Source organism: Henckelia pumila, unplaced genomic scaffold (genome assembly GCF_033568475.1).
Source record: "Henckelia pumila isolate YLH828 unplaced genomic scaffold, ASM3356847v2 CTG_461:::fragment_3, whole genome shotgun sequence".
NCBI classification, from domain to species: domain Eukaryota; kingdom Viridiplantae; phylum Streptophyta; class Magnoliopsida; order Lamiales; family Gesneriaceae; genus Henckelia; species Henckelia pumila.
Window position 1 is genome coordinate 12220755 of NW_027331831.1, and position 18597 is coordinate 12239351.

The 18597-nt window shown below is 33.7% G+C and overlaps 1 protein-coding gene across 1 annotated transcript; it reads left to right on the top strand.

Moving 5' to 3' along the window:
* Positions 1-17501: 17501 nt before the first annotated feature.
* LOC140872016 (secreted RxLR effector protein 161-like) lies at positions 17502-18248 on the top strand. Its single transcript, XM_073274754.1, has one exon. It carries the CDS (start codon positions 17502-17504, stop codon positions 18246-18248), a length of 747 nt encoding a protein of 248 aa, XP_073130855.1.
* Positions 18249-18597: the final 349 nt, after the last annotated feature.

The window sequence follows — 18597 nt, forward strand, 5'->3', positions numbered from 1 at the left end:
ATGACATTATATTTGGGTCAACTAACCCCAAGTTGTGCTCAAAGTTCTCTAAACTGATGAAGGAGAAGTTTGAAATGAGCATGATGGGCGAGCTAAACTTCTTTCTTGGACTTCAAGTAAAGCAACTTGAAACTGGAATATTCATCAATCAGTCCAAGTATGCCAAGGAATTGGTAAAGAAGTTTGGAATGGAACAATGCTCAACTGTATCTACCCCCATGAGTACATCAATTAAGCTTGATAAAGATGAAGGGGGAATTCCGGTCGAGGTAACCATGTATCGAGGCCTTATTGGTTCACTGCTCTATTTGACTGCCAGTCGACCGGATATCATGTATTCAGTTTGTTTATGTGCTAGATTTCAAGCCGCACCTAAGCAATCTCATTTCATTGCTACCAAACGAATACTTAAATATATTAAAGGAACTACTAATGTGGGTCTTTGGTATCCCAAAGATTCAAATCTTAATCTTATTGGCTATTCAGATGCAGATTATGCAGGTTGTAGAATTGATCGCAAAAGTACAAGTGGCACATGTCAATTCCTTGGAGATAGACTAATTTCGTGGTCAAGTAAGAAGCAGACATCAATTGCTACCTCGACCGCCGAAGCAGAATACCTTGCTGCTGGCAGCTGTTGTGCTCAAATACTCTGGATTCAACAGCAGCTTAATGATTATGGGATTCGGTCGAGTGAAGCTCCAATCTACTGTGACAATACAAGTGCCATAGCCATCACTCACAATCCAGTGATGCACTCTCGGACAAAGCACATTGATGTCAGGCATCACTTTATCCGAGATCATGTCTTAAAGAAGAAAATCAGGCTGGAATACATCTCTACCGATCAGCAAGCAGCAGACATATTCACCAAGCCTCTACCGGACGCTAAGTTTTCATATTTTCGAAATATTCTTGGCTTAGTAGATTTAAGTTAGTATGCATGTGTTTAGGGGGAATGATTGTCAATATGACATTAATAGATTAGCTGTTACGTTGCCATTAATATTGGCATATCATCCGCCTTTAACTAGTCTCTGACAGGCTTCGTACTAGCAGCTTGGTGCTTTGAACCAAATGACATTAATTGGGCGCCGTGATTATGCTCTTCAAAACTTTTTGAATTTCAAAAATACTTTTCATGACATCACCCTATGGCCCATAGGTTCCTATATATACTTCTTTACACTCGTATATCAATCTTTCACCTTTGCTAAAAACTTTCATATTGTATTAAACGCTCCATCGAATTACTCTCAAGCTTTTGCTTACTCTTTGCTCGAGTTCTTATCTACAGATATCATGTCGATCCAGAAGACTTGCCTCGCCATCAACTTTGATTCCGTTGTTAAGGCAAACAACGCAGGAATAACTGAGGTCTTCACCATGCTTGAAGCCTCTGGACTGAAGAAATTTCTGGAATGCAGCGCCATCTGCGATTTGCCTGTTTTGAAGGAGTTCTTCGCAACCGCTCAAATCGAGCATGGGACTATCAAATGCTTGATCAAGACAGAGGTCTACTCCTTCAATCAGAAGTTCTTCGCCAGCACATTTGATCTGCCCTCCAGGGGTTTGACAAAATGCACGGATCTTCCAGATGGTAACTGCTCTTATTGGTTGAAGGAGTTCTCAACTACTGATGCTCCGATCAAACTGCTGGCCCAGAAGACATCTCTCAAAGCTCCATTCAGGCTACTGACTAATATCGTGGCCAAGAATCTTCTGGCCAAGGCTGGATCTTACGACAAGGTGACGCTGGAGAAATTTCAATACATGGCTTGTATTGCCTCCAAGATCAACATAAACTGGTCAGACATTCTGTTCAATATTCTATGTGAAATGATCAGGGGCAAAGGGCAATCCGAGGGATTTGCTTTGCAAATCTGCCACATCTTGGGCGTCCTTGGAGTGGACTTTTCCAAGACTGAGCCTCTGCATCCCACCAAATGGCTCAACAAGTCTACGATTCTCAAATTCCTGAACAAGAAAGAGACTGCGGTCGACACCTTGCCCTCAACCGCAAAGGTTATTGCTATCCCTCAACCGCTTTCAACGGTTTCGGTCGTGGCCAAACCAGTCCATACCAAAAAGTCTGCCAAGCGTCAACTGATCATCGAATCTGACTCTGAAGATGAATCACGTGAAAATGTTCCACTGATTCAAGCTTTCAGCAGGTCATCCCCTTCGGTCTCCAAAGCAGCTGTGTCATCCACGCCTGCAGGCGAGAAGAAGAGGCAGCACAAGAAGCTAAAGTCTCTTTCTGGACTTGCTCCTACCCTGCCAACGGTCGAGACTACTACCGTTGTTGCTTCTACTGCTCCTCGTCCTACAAAAGGTGTGATAATCCGGGAAGGTGCCTCATCAGCTCCTGAGGTCACTCTAGCTGATCCCAAAGACAAAGGGAAAGGTGTGATGATCTACACACCCAAGGCTCAACCAGCAGCTACGATAGAACTCAATATGATCATCTCTCACGTGCTCCGTACTGTCAAGCGTCATCTACAACGTTTTGACAGATGGCATCACTCCCGCACTCACTTGACACTCGCTCAAATATTTCCTAAATGGAAATCTCTAAACGTCATTGAGCAGAAGATGCTTCTATTTGCTGATACTGAAGACATCGTGGAGGCTCTGGGAAGAAGACATCTCATAGACTTGAAGCTTCGAGGAAGCCTGCTATCACTGCTAATTAATGAGCGTGTCAAGAATTTCAAATCCAAGAGTCCTACCGCTGCCGATGATTTTGTGATTTTGACTGGACTACAGGATAGTCTACGTCAAATCACTCAACTACTTCAGCACTTCCAAGCTCTCAACAATGTCAAAACACCAGCTTCAGCAGCCTGTTTGCAAGCTTATGTGCTGGAAGCACAAGTGATGATGAAAATCTTTCTCACCCAAGATCAGGGTGAAGAAGACGTCTATGCTCTCCCTTCTTCAGATGGGATTCTGACCGATCTCATCACTGCTGACCTCTTTCAATCATATGCTCTAAGATCGAGTGTAGCAGCATCTTCATCGGTCGACCCCTCCTCAACCGCAGTCCAAGCAGTTACTCAACCGGAAGCAGTTGTGATTGCTCACTCCTCTCCCGTGACGACCGCTCACACTTCTCCCGGTCATTCACAAGATGTTTTAGAAGTGGTTGCACAAGAGATACCTGTCACCTCTGTGACAGAGGCTCCTTGCAGTAGTGAAGCAACAGTGCCCCCAACGGAGATATCAAGCACTATTGTATCACCTGCATCTCCAGAACAGCAAGTGACTGATGCTGATCCAGCACTTCAACCGTCTCCATCTACTGAAAAGTTTATGGAAGATCTCATTATGGATGAACCAAGTGCTGATCCTGGTACTCCACCAACCATATTGGCTGCAGTCGAAACTATTACATCTCCAACTGTACCATTATTGGAAGGTCCATCGGGTAGCTCTCCAGCAAGTTCACCCGCACCACATCATCGTGAGTCTAGCCCGATTTCACCAAGAAATGACTCAGAAGGGCAAATGATTCAGACTGATGATTCTTTAATTGAAGCCATGGCCGCAGCTCTAGATCATACCTTGATAAATCGGCTTCATGAGCTCATGCAAACGGTTAGGTCCTTCTCTCAAGACATAACAAACTCATCCTTATCGGTCGATAATTCACGCCAGACGATGATTCGGCATTTCGAGACCGTGTCTCGAGACCTTGCTCGTCTGTCCACAGAGATCACTAATCATCATCGCACTCAAATCAACACGCTCTCTACCGTCTCCGAACAAGTTATCCGATCCGAAAATCGCCTTCATAAGCAGTTGAATGATCGGATGGACACTATGCAAGCCACTCTACTTGCTCAAATCGATGCAAAAATAGACACTATGCAAGCCTGCCTTGGCACTCAACTCACTGAGGTCATCCTTCGGCTCAACCAAGGTGATGCCAAAAAGGGGGAAGAAGAGCAACGTAGAGCAGCAGAGGCAAGAAGACGTGAAGAAGAGTCCAGAAGAAAAGAAGAAGCCGACAGAAGAAGAAGAGAAGGCGATAGGTCAGGAGGAGCCAGTTGGTTCAAAAGATGAACAACTTATCTCTTCTTTACTTATCGCAGCCGCATCTTTTTTTTTTTTCTGTAGGTGTAATAAAAATGCTTATTGTACTTAATGAAATTCATTCTCTCAATGAAGTTCATTTTAATGCTTTCATATTGTTCTTGGAGCACTTAAGTTTTGTCATCACCAAAAAGGGGGAAATTGTTGAATCCGATATTTTGGTGATAACAAACAACAACTCATTGTATAGGAATGTGCTGCCAACCATTGTATTTCAGGAATCTACTACAACTTCTACCGGAAGCTTGTCAACCGCCTTTGCTCTCGACCGGCTGAAGTCACAAGCCTATCGACTGGCTATCAAAACCAGCAGAGGATAAATCTATCTACCGGAAGCTTGTCAACCGCCTTTATCTCTCGACCGGCTGAAGTCACAAGCCTATCGACTGGCTATCAAAACCAGCAGAGGATAAATCTATCTACCGGAAGCTTGTCAACCGCCTTTATCTCTCGACCGTTGAAGTCACAAGCTTATCGACTGGTTATTCAAACCAGCAGAGGACAAATATCTCTACCGGTAGAATGCCAACTGCCTATCTAGATATCTCGAGACAAGTACCTATGACAAGATGTTCTTTGCAGGATCCTTTATTAAAAGCAGAACCGGCGTTTCAGAAGATTTGTTGACTCCTGCAAATCAAGACAACAGGTTGTACCAAAATGGCAAAAACACAGAATGACTGCAGATAAAGCATTCGACCGTTTATTCCAGTTTTGGACCCTGGAAGTTGTCTGCAGTGTACGATCCTCATGCAGAATCATCAATGCATTTATGAGCATTAAATGTGCATTCAATGCAGCATCAGAACGTTCAAAATAAAGACGTTGATGATTGACCTATATAAAGGGAAGATTGCTCAAAAAGAGAACAACAACAAGAACAACAACAAGTGATACGAGACAACGAAGAGAGACAAGCAACTCAGAAAAATTTCAATCACTTGACTAATATCAGAAGTCCTCATCTGATATACTTGAGCACACTTACAAGATCATTCATCTGCTGCTCAAATAAACCCTCGCCTACAGTTCACATATCTGATCGTCAAGGATCATCATAGGGTTTTCAAGCCTCTCGACCGCTCTGCAGTCTGAGAAGCTCAACTCAACTATACTCAGTGTTGAAGAGACTTGAAGCTGCTCTGAAAGCTTCCACCAGTCTGATAAGAACTGAGAATCTTATCTGTGTAAATCTAGGAGTTTCGGATTAGGCATTGGATAAGTCCTAAGTCTGAAGTGGGTGTATTACAAGACGTTGTAATAACCAAAGTCTTCTAGTGAATTCCTTCCTAAGTGGAAGAAGGGGAGACGTAGAAGGATTAAGCCTTCGAACTTCCATAAAATCGTGCTTTAGCATTTACTGCCATTTATCTTACATCCTGCTCATACATTGCATTATAAACTTTGCATCACTAAAACCTCTGAACTATTTCCGCACTATTTAAGTTGTTCAAAACGTTTTAGAAGTTGAGAAAACTGATTAAGTGAACTAAACCTCACTTGATCATTTTAAAGAAGAAGAAGAAAAGTTTCAGAGTGTATTCACCCCCCCTCTACCCTCTGAACCGATCCCAACATATTTATATTATAAATGCAACGAAATGGTCAAATCTTTTTATATATTAATATATAAATATATAATTTATAAAGATAACTCATATAATTGACTCAAATTACATATTTTATAATGTTTTGATTTACTAAATAAATATACACTTTCAAATGTATATAAATAAATACTACAAATATAATAATAAATAAATAAAATATCATTATAAAATTTGCTTAATCAATCTATAGAAATTTATTAATTTTAAGTATCCGTATATATCAATTTTTTTTAAAAATAATTACATATAAAATATAACTTAAATAAAATAATTACTTAATTTTCTTTTAACATTTAAAAGTCTTTTAATTTCGGAAATTAAATTTTCTTAAACACAATATAATATTATATATAATAATATGAAAGTTTGACCACAAATGGAAAATGAGCATTATTAACAGAAAATTTTTATTAGTTTGCAATATTTACCATATTTATGAGTTTCAAATTTGATTTATTTTAGATAATGCTTAAATAGACAGAACAATTTTCCTTGATTACTTTACATTCTTATTTTAATTGAAATAACTATTTTATATATATATATATATATATATATATAGAGTTCTTTTATGGTGCCCAACACTATATGCCCACTTCATGCCCATCATGTACAAGTCAACTCATCTATTGTACCGGTCAACTCATCTATTGTACATGGTGGGCATGAAGTGGGCATATAGTGTTGGGCACCATAAAAGGACTCACATATATATATATGATAGAGTTTGTGTCATTTTTAGTAAAATCCCGCCAAAATTTGTTTCTAAAAACAAAAATTTTGTGAACAAAACCGAAAAATAAATTGTTTTAAAAAATATTATATTTTTCAAATTATTAATTCAATTACTTCATATTTGACATATTTGGATTACAAAATAATATTTACAAACAATTTCATTTCTAAATTTAATCGCAATATTCATGTAATTAAAAATTTCATAATATTCGCAACTATTTATATACATATATAATCATTTAGAATTACACAAGAATATTTAAAATATTTCATGATTTCGAAATTCCATTTATAATATTTTCTTTCCAAATATTTAAAATTAATCAATTAAGATTTTTAAATTTTTTAATATAAATATATATATATATTTAAATACAAAATTTCGTAATATAATTTATGTACACACATCTTTAAGACCTATAAATGTTATTATTAAATATATAAATGTAATTCCGTAATATTTGCATAAATTTATATAAATAAATATCATTCCGTAATATTTGCTTTCTAAAACATCAACAATTTATCATCTAATCATAATATTCCTGTACAAAATTAAAAATTCTGTAATATTTACATATAGTTATATACATATATATTTATTTTAAAATACGAACAATATTTACAAAAAAATTCAAATCCACATGTCTGAAAAATATATAATATTTTTTAATTTAAAAACACTTATAATTAAAATCAAAGTGCACTTTTAAAATATATATTACATAATATTGCTAATTTACCATGAATGTGTGAATATATTTATATATATATATGTATCATAATATCAATAAATATTTAAAATATCCGATAAATATTAAATATATATGGATATATAGATTAGATCATGGTTCTAATGTAAAAAAAAATCATAAAAAATACAAAATATTGCATATTTACCATATATGTATAAATATTTTTATATACAAAATATATATCATAATATCAATAAAATATTTAAAATACTCGATAATTATTAAACATACATGTATATATAGATTACACAATGTTGTTAAGTTAACATTTATGTATAAATGTTAACCAATATTTAAGCATTCCGTGTATGATAATTTATTTTTTTTAAAAAAATTAAAAGCGCGCATATTTTAATATTCGAAAAAAAAAATCACACATAATACTTTCAAATATTTATATACATTTACAATATTTTCTTTCCAAAAAATTAAAAATTCCATCTCTAAAATTCGAAAAAAACAACCATGATTTTCCTGCACACAATTCAATATTGGTTTGACTAAACTTAAAGTATAAATATAGTTTACATGAAAAAAAAATATTATCTAACATGATCAACTTCAATAAAATAGTCATCCATCAATTGCAAACCAATATGACACATTTGTTTAATTTTATTCGTGAACTATACCCTTCAAACTAGCATTGAACGCTGAAGTTACGGTTAGTATGTTGTTAAGATCTACCTTCATATCAAAACAAACAAGATCTCACACGATGAAACATTATTACTAAAAACGAAAATATGTGAAAAAAAATCGGCTTAAAAGAATGTTTCAAAAACAATAATATTTTATCAAATTATTTAATCCATTACCTAATATTTCACTTATTTAGACATATTTTGATTAAGAAAGAATATATTAACTTATTTAGACATATTTCGATTAAAAAAGAATATATTACAAAAAATTTGATAATATTTGCATCTTTTTATATAGATATGTATATATGTCCATTAAAAATTAGGCAGATTTCAACATTCCATTTATAATATTTGTTTTCCCAAAATTTTAAAAATCATTAATTAACATTTTTAAAAAATATTATAACGTAAGATTCAAATTTTGTAAACAAACTGAAAAATTATTAAATCAATTAAATCATATGACATATTTTGTTTACGGAGGAATATATCACAAATCCCTTGATTTACGGAGGAATTTTCCAAAAATTCCTTGATTTACATGTAATCCTAATATACATGTAATATTTATGTATAATTAATGTAATATATATATATATATATATATATATATATATATATATATATATATATATATATATATATATATATATATATATATATATTCAAAGTAATTTTAATCCCGTATGAATATTTATATAGATTTATATACATACAAACAATTCTAATTTCATAATAACCGTAATTTTAATTATGAATGAAATTTACATATATTCATATACATGTATACAATTGCATAATCTTTGAATAAAATTATGTACATATATAAAATTCCCTAATATTTACTTTCCAAATAATTAATGATTTTTCGGTCAATAATTAAAATCTATAAAATCTATATCTAAATATAAATATATAAAAAATTTCAAAAACATAGTACATATCGAAACTTGTGAGCACAGAGTCACCAATCGATAGTTTGTACAAACAAAATGTCACCTTTGTTTAAAGTTATTTGTGAAATTGATTTTTCAGACTGACACTGGGCGTTGAAATTACGTTTAATAACAATATACATTGTTATGACCTTTCTTCATATCAAAAAAAAAAAAAAAAATCAACAATGGAATGCATATTCCAAGATTTTGAGGTTCACGGATTTTTCTTGATTTATATTTATCTTCTATTTAACTTCGAATTATGTTTTTTCTCGCAAACTTTCCATTATTTATTATTATATTATTATATTCTATCTATATTTTGTTTGTTATGTTTTTCTTAATTTCAGGGACACGCATACATGCTACCATAAAATATGGTGTCATAGACAAATTGAAGCCAATACTCAAAGAATGACGTCTAAGTGCTGTAAATTCGAATAATGTTGGCATTTTATTATTATTTTTTAATTTTTCTTCATTGAATAAAATGATAATTTGACCACTAATGTATTTGACTATTTTTTTAGATGTTATTGGCGTAATGATTTAAAGAGACAACCCAAAAAACAGAGAATTCAACGGACGTATACAAAGCTAATCGATTTTGCCATTGAAGATTTAGAGTAAAAAATATTTTTATTCTTGAATTTTTTTGGTTGATTAAAAATTTTAATGTACATATTTCATGTATATTATTAAATTTTTTAGGCACAACAAGTTACCATGCATTTTGTGGGTAGAATTTGTTGATGAAATGATGAAATTTTTAAATACAATTGGCAATGAACCGATTATAGTGGTTATTCAAATATGTCGTGCAAGAACATATAAAGGTGAAGTAGGTGTTTCAAATACATTATATATTACCAAATTGATATTAAATGGTGAATTTAAGGAAATTTTGGAATTTCGAAAGAGGTATTGAGATAAAATACATAATCTTTGCTTTCAAATATACAACCTATCATGTCAAACAATAAATAAATAACCAATCAAAAGATACTTAATCAATCTAATTCTTTATTTGAATTTAAAATTCAACCTTATGACTTCAAAAAAATGTCTATATACATCTGTTGGGATCGGTTCAGAGGGTAGAGGGGGGGGGGGGTGAATACACTCTGAAACTTTTCTTCTTCTTCTTTAAAATGATCAAGTGAGGTTTAGTTCACTTAATCAGTTTTCTCAACTTCTAAAACGTTTTGAACAACTTAAATAGTGCGGAAATAGTTCAGAGGTTTTAGTGATGCAAAGTTTATAATGCAATGTATGAGCAGGATGTAAGATAAATGGCAGTAAATGCTAAAGCACGATTTTATGGAAGTTCGAAGGCTTAATCCTTCTACGTCTCCCCTTCTTCCACTTAGGAAGGAATTCACTAGAAGACTTTGGTTATTACAACGTCTTGTAATACACCCACTTCAGACTTAGGACTTATCCAATGCCTAATCCGAAACTCCTAGATTTACACAGATAAGATTCTCAGTTCTTATCAGACTGGTGGAAGCTTTCAGAGCAGCTTCAAGTCTCTTCAACACTGAGTATAGTTGAGTTGAGCTTCTCAGACTGCAGAGCGGTCGAGAGGCTTGAAAACCCTAGGATGATCCTTGACGATCAGATATGTGAACTGTAGGCGAGGGTTTATTTGAGCAGCAGATGAATGATCTTGTAAGTGTGCTCAAGTATATCAGATGAGGACTTCTGATATTAGTCAAGTGATTGAAATTTTTCTGAGTTGCTTGTCTCTCTTCGTTGTCTCGTATCACTTGTTGTTGTTCTTGTTTTTCTCTTTTTGAGCAATCTTCCCTTTTTATAGGTCAATCATCAACGTCTTTATTTTGAACGTTCTGATGCTGCATTGAATGCACATTTAATGCTCATAAATGCATTGATGATTCTGCATGAGGATCGTACACTGCAGACAACTTCCAGGGTCCAAAACTGGAATAAACGGTCGAATGCTTTATCTGCAGTCATTCTGTGTTTTTGCCATTTTGGTACAACCTGTTGTCTTGATTTGCAGGAGTCAACAAATCTTCTGAAACGCCGGTTCTGCTTTTAATAAAGGATCCTGCAAAAAAACATCTTGTCACAGGTACTTGTCTCGAGATATCTAGATAGGCAGTTGGCATTCTACCGGTAGAGATATTTGTCCTCTGCTGGTTTGAATAACCAGTCGATAAGCTTGTGACTTCAACCGGTCGAGAGATAAAGGCGGTTGACAAGCTTCCGGTAGATAGATTTATCCTCTGCTGGTTTTGATAGCCAGTCGATAGGCTTGTGACTTCAGCCGGTCGAGAGCAAAGGCGGTTGACAAGCTTCCGGTAGATAGATTTATCCTCTGCTGGTTTTGATAGCCAGTCGATAGGCTTGTGACTTCAGCCGGTCGAGAGCAAAGGCGGTTGACAAGCTTCCGGTAGAAGTTGTAGTAGATTCCTGAAATACAATGGTTGGCAGCACATTCCTATACAATGAGTTGTTGTTTGTTATCACCAAAATATCGGATTCAACAACATCCCAAATACACGATATATTTTATTTAATACTATATGTGTATACCTAATGTGCTAAAATTCGTTATCAAATTTATTTCCTTTTGAATTTGTCGAAATTTACTCTATTTAACAATATTTGATTGGTCGAAAAAATTAGACTACAGAAATAATAAAATTAAAAATTTCAGTTCAAATTTTGTTTTTTTACCAAAGCTTTATTTAGTTACAATTAATTTTTTTGTTCCACATATTTTAAAAAATCTCCATCTCCATAAATAAATATATAACAATATACCAATTTGATTAATTCTAAATTTGCTTCGTTTACATAAACGAGAAAATCGAAATTACACCTCAAAATATATTTACGTAAAAGAAAAAGGATTGAGATGCAACTAACTTTTATAGACAAAACTTTATCAAGAGACTCTCCCACAAAGTAGAGAATTTAGTGAACTTGCCACAAAATTTATTGATTTTGTCATTGGAGATTTAGAGTAAAGACAATTTCACTTATCTTTGCCATTTTACTTTTTGTAAGTTATTTTTTAAATTTAATTAATATTCTATATATTTTTTGTTATTTAGAAACAACAAATTTCCATGAACCATGTGGAAAAATTTGTTGATGACCTCATATTTGGGTACAATTGGTGAATAATCTGTTGTTGTAATTCTTAAATTGTGTCGTGGGTGAAGTACATGTTTCCAATACGTTTTATATGACTAAAAAGATATAAATAGTAACTTTGATAAAATTCTTGAATTTCAGAACATATATTTCTAGATTACTTCGTTTATTTAAATTTTAATTTATCTTTTGGTTATTTCATAATGTTAATGTTTTTTCGAATTTAAGATGACTTCGGATTGCAAGACTCCAACAGCTTTTTATATGTGATCATAACAACAAAAAATTCAGCGACAAACATTGTATTTAAGAAAGTTTTTAAAATTTATAAAATAATTTATTTGTTTTCTAATTGAACTATATGTAATTCGTTTACTAATTTGTATTTTAATTATTTATTTAAATATTCTTATTTACTAATTTTTATTGTTAATTATATAAAACTAACATACCGTGCATTGCACGGGTGGAATACTAGTTATATATAAAAGTTGAGTTTTTGTCATTTTTAGTAAAATCCTGCCAAAAATTTTAAGCTAAAAAAGGAAAAAAAAAACTTTACTTATTTCTATTTATATGTTAAATTCGACGAAACACACTTAAAATTTACATAATTTATAACGTATTGATTTGCCAAAAAATTTACTCTTAAAAAGGTAGATAAATAAATACTACAAATATAATATGTTGGAGATCAAACTCTAAAGTTTTGGTGATAACGAGTCAAAACAAAATCAACTAATAAAGTAAACAAGAATTTAAGGACAGATCAAATCGAACTCATCCAGATCAACGATTTACAAAGCTGCCAGATCAAATGTCCGATGAAATTTAAGTTCCGGATAAATCGAGTATTTGATCCATATGTCTTCACGACAACTTACTTCAACAGATCAAATACACTAGAACAATCCAGATCGTTCAAACCAGAACAAGTAAGCCATCAACCAGATCAAAGTTTCATTTTGAAGTATCCGTTGCTAAGGTTGCTGAACTAAAAGACAAAAGCATTTAATGGGATTTTGAACGTTAGTTGGCTTCTCTCTAAAGTCAAGATTTGTGAGCCAATTAATTTATGAGATATGTTGGCGGCTCAATTTCAAAAATTGTTGGCGGCTCATTTGCTAGTTTTTGAAGACTATAAATACTCAGTGATTCGAAGATTCAAAAAACCAATAGTGAATAACACAAGCTACTGAAATCTAAGATTATCACGTTCATCTGAAAAGCCAAAAAGCCTTCACTCAATATCCTAACTCAGAAACTCATATTATCAGATCAAAGTTTCGAAGCACTGAGTTAGAGAGTATTTCAAAGATCGATCGAGCTCAAGAAATACATACAAGAACGATCCAGATCAAAGCCATTTAGCCTTCCAGATCAAAACACCGAAGCATATTTTGTGGCTTCACTTTGTAACTCAAAGCAGAGTGTTTGTTCTGCTTCGAGAGAGAGTATTGATAGAAGTTTCTCTCAAAGGATTGATTGGATTGGATTTGTACAAAGCGTTGTATAAATCAAAGTCTTTTAGTGGAATCCTTCTGGAAACAGGAGAAGGGGTGACGTAGGAGAATTCATCTCCGAACATCCATAAAAATTCTTTCCCTCTTTACATACTGCATTTACATCATTTTATCTGCCTTAATTTTCTTTTTGACAATTCAAATCTGCGAGGAAGATTCTTCCGCCTGATCACTTCAGATCTTTTGAGCAGATCAAAGTTTTTAAGCAACAAAACTTTTGTCTGATTTTCACAAATTAGATCGAAGAATCCTTAAAATTTTAAATAATGTATTTACCCCACCTCTACACCTATTTTCGATCCTAACAAGTGGTATCAGAGAGGTTTTTGCTTATCACCTGAATCGTCTCTTAACTATGGCATCCTTAGCTATGACATCCTTTAGTAAAATTCCTATGTTCTCAAAAAAAGATTATGATGACTGGAAAATTCGTATGCAGACATATTTATCAGCACTGGATGATGATATGTGGTTCGTGGTAACATATGGACCAATGAAGATTATGAAATCAGTAGTGACACAATGTCACTATTTGTCAAGAAGTTTGAAAGATTCATGAGGAAGAATCACAAGAATTTCCAAAGAACAAACAGATCAAGCTTTAAACTAAAAAAACCAGCTGAAGAAAATTGAGCTTGCTACAACTGTGGAAAAGAAGGACATTTCATAACTGACTTTACCAAACCTAGGAAAGATGAGAAAAGAACATCACACAAAAAATATCCAGAGAAGAAAAGAAGCAATTTAGAAGAAAGAAAGAACAAAAGGCTCTGTTAGCAGATGAAAGAAACAACAAATGGGCTGAATCAGACTCTACTTCATCTGACTTAGAGACATCATCAAGTGAAAGTGAAGATGATGCTGTCAAATGTCTTATGGCTAATGACTCTGACATTCCAGATGATGGAGAGGTACTTGACTTTACTTCTGATAAATTTAGTAAGGAAGATCTTATTAATGCATTAAATGAGATGGTTAATGAATATCGTATACTATCTCACAAGTTTGATGAAGTCAGAACAAATGGAAAGAGTTCAACAGATAAGCCAGATCAAAGTAACTCAGATGATTACACTGGATCATACAGTCTAAAATCTCAGATAAGTTTGTTAATGACTGAGAACAATGATATGAGAAGTAAGTTTCAAGAAACTTTATCTGAAAATCAGAGATTAACAGATTTAGTAAACTCTTCATCGATATCCTTAGATAAACTTACTTGAATGCAAAAGCAAGCTGGAGATAAATCTGGCTTAGACTACAGTATAAATGAAGGAAGTTCATCTACCTCAACCACTCAATCTTGTCTGGAAAACAACAACTCTAAATATATGAAGTTTGTGAGATCCAGCACGATATATGAACCAAAGATCCCTATGACATATATATTCAATACCTCAACAGAGTAAACTCTTACACAGAGGGCTGGGATATGTTGAGCCAGATGAATCTAAGTCACGATGGACTAAATCTAGATCAAATTGATCTGGATATGGTCATGAAAGACAAAGAACTTCATGAACTCAACATAAACCACATTTTAATTACTCTTATAGAAATTATTGGAAGTCAGATAGGAAAAATTGATATGATCACTACACTTGGCATACACAGCACAATGCACAAAGATCATCAGATAGATTTGCTATTCCCAAAGGACAACTTCATGGAAAGTCTGTAAGGATAATCCAAGTATGGATTCCAAAGGGATTAATCCAGAGTGGACCCAAGTAGGAATGGGGACCAGAGTTATTTTAATTTATTTTTGCAGGTAAACAAGAGTGAACTTATTAAACAAGCAGTCTGGTATTTGGACAGTGGATGCTCAAGGCATATGACAGGAGACAGAATAATGTTATCTGAATACATACCAGTACCAAGACCTAAGATCACTTTCGGAGATAACTCTAAAGGTACAACCATGGGTAATGGTAAGCTTATCCATGAAAATATTAGCATTCAAGATGTTTTACTTGTAGAAAATTTGAAATATAATCTGATTAGTATTAGTCAATTGTGTGACTATGACTATTGTGTAGAATTCCAAAAGCACACTTGCACAGTAAAATATCAATCTGGACTAATCATTATAATAGGAGAAAGAAGTGGAAATACCTACAAAGTAAACTGGTCGGATCAACCACTCAACTCAATCTGTTTGGTAGCAACAAAGATGAACCAAAATTGGTTATGACACAAGAGACTCAATCACTTGAACTTCAAAGCTTTAACCAATCTGAGTAAACATGAATTGGTTACAGGTCTGCCTAAAATCGAGTTTTCAAAAGATAAAGTTTGTACTGCTTGCCAACTAGGTAAGCAGATCAGATCAACTTTTAAAAACAAAGATTGTAAATCTTTCTCCAAAAGCTTAGAACTAATTCACATGGATATTTTTGGTCCTATACCAGTAATGAGCTTAGGAGGAATGAAGTACACCTTGGTTATTGTTGATGATTTTTCAAGATTTACTTGGGTGATATTTTTAAAATCCAAAGATCAAACTGCCACCCAATTGATTAAACTTCTTTTAAGACTTCAAAATGAGAAGTCTCAAACGATTGATAAAATTAGAAGTGACAGAGGAACCGAGTTTACAAATCAAACTCTGTCTATTTATCTGGAAAGTCATGGAATCAAGCATGAGTATTCTACAGCTAGAACACCACAGCAAAATGGTGTTGCAGAAAGGAGGAATAGAACTCTAAAAGAAGGTGCTAGAACAATGATTGCTAATTCAGGTATTTCACAAAAAATTTGGGCAGAAGCTGTAAATACAGCTTGTTATACTCAGAACATATCAATTATTTATAAGAAAATCAGAAAAGCACCTTATGAGATCTGGTATGGTAAAGTTCCAGTGATATCATACTTCAAGGTATTTGGTTGTAAATGCTTCATTCACAACAATGGAAATACTCATCTGACTGCACTTGATGTCAGATCAGATGCTGGTTTGTTTCTCGGATATTCATATGTTTGTAAAATTTATAGAGTATTCAATAATAAAACTCTAACAGTTGAAGAATCAGTTCGTGTTGTTTTTGATGAAACATCTGTCACTAATGAATCTCCAAGCTTAAATGATCTTAGTAACAGAATAGAAGATTCGAAGCTTAATATAGATGATGAAGAATAGATCCAGATCAGACGGAATAGAGAATTTCAATGTGAACCAGATCAAGTTGAAGAACAGAGACTAGAAGAACCATCAATTGATAATGAGGTTCCAATAAACACAGATCATATTGAAAATCAAGATGATCAAGATCAACAAAGAAACACAGATCAACTTGTCCCAAGTTACAGATGGTCCAAAACTCATCCACCAAACTTGGTAATAGGTAATCCATCTGCACCTTTGAGAATCAGAGGTCAGATGATAAATGAATTAATGCATGCTGCTTTTATTTCTCAAATAGAACCTAAGAAAGTAGAAGAAGCTTTACTTGACAGTAATTGGATAGAAGTTATGCAAGATAAACTGAACCAATTTGAAAGAAATTCTGTCTGACATTTAGTTCCTAGACCCTCTGATAAATCTATAATAAGAACTAGATGTGTATTTAAAAATAAACTCAATGAAAGTGGCATTGTAGTAAGAAATAAGGCTCGCTTAGTAGCACAAGGTTACAGACAAGAAGAAGGTATTGACTTTGATGAAATATTTGCTCCTGTAGCTAGACTTGAAGCTATTAAAATATTTCTTGCTTATGCTTCCTTCAAGGATTTTAAAGTATTCCAGATGGATGTTAAAAGCGCATTTCTCAATGGTATTATTCAAGAATAAGTGTTTGTTGAACAACCCCCAGGATTCGAAAGTCAAACTTATCCAAATCATGTGTTCAAACTGGATAAAGCTCTTTATGGGTTGAAACAAGCTCCACGAGCTTGGTATGATACTCTTTCACTTTTTCTTAGTGATCATGGTTTTACTATTGGTTCTGTAGATAAAACTATTTTTAAATTTGTCAAAGGCGATCATACTTTATTAGTTCAAATATATGTTGATTATATCATATTTGGGTCAACTAACCCCGAATTATGCAAGAAGTTTTCTAAGATGATGCAGGATAAATTCGAGATGAGTATGATGGGAGAATTGACATTCTTCCTGGGATTACAAGTCAGACAGGTGGATAAAGGAATATTCATAAATCAGGTCAAATACACAAAAGAACTTTTGAAGAAATTTGGAATGGAGAATTGTTCTGCTGCTAGTACTCCAATGAGTGCTTCAATCAAACTGGACAAAGATGAAGCTGGACCTTCAGTAGATCAAACTCTATTCAGGGGACTAATAGGATCCTTACTTTATCTGACTGCAAGTAAACCAGATATTATGTTCTCGATCGGTCTATGTGCAAGATTTCAATCTGATCCGAAACAATCTCACTTTATTGCTGCCAAAAGGATTCTAAAGTATCTAAAGGGAACTCAGAATGTTGGATTGTGGTATCCAAAGGACTCAAGTTTTAATCTGATTGGATACTCAGATGCAGATTATGCAGGTTGCAGAATCGATCGTAAAATCACAAGTGGGACTTGTCAATTTCTTGGAAACATGCTTATCTCTTGGTTCAGTAAGAAACAAACATCTATTGCTACATCTACAACTGAATCAGAATACTTAGCTGCAGGAAGTTGTTGTGCACAATTGATCTGGATTCAACATCAACTCAGAGATTATGGTGTTGATTCATCTGAATCACCAATTTTCTGTGACAATACAAGTGCTATTGCTATCACATACAACCCTGTCCTACATTCTAGAACAAATCATATTGACATTCGTCACCATTTCATCTGAGATCATGTTCAAAAGAAAGATGTTCGTCTGGAACATATCTCAACTGATCTGCAAGTGGCTGATATTTTCACCAAGCCATTATCCGACGCTAAGTTTTCTTATTTTCGAAATGTTCTTGGTTTAATTGATATTGATTAATTATGCACATGTCTAGGGGGAATATTTGCTTAATATATGCTTGTTATGCACACGAACAGATAAAAAGAATAAATTCATTGCAATTCACTCATTGATCTGCATTATAAGCTACACGAGCAAGTGCTATTCTACTATGCATTTCATGACTCCAATTGATCATCCACACACTTAGGGACCCCTGACCATTGCAGACGTCATATTCAAAGCATAT

What these genes read in the sequence shown, in the direction of transcription:
- LOC140872016 (XM_073274754.1), top strand. Translation starts at nt 17,502, where the DNA reads ATGATGCAGGATAAATTCGAGATGAGTATGATGGGAGAATTGACATTC.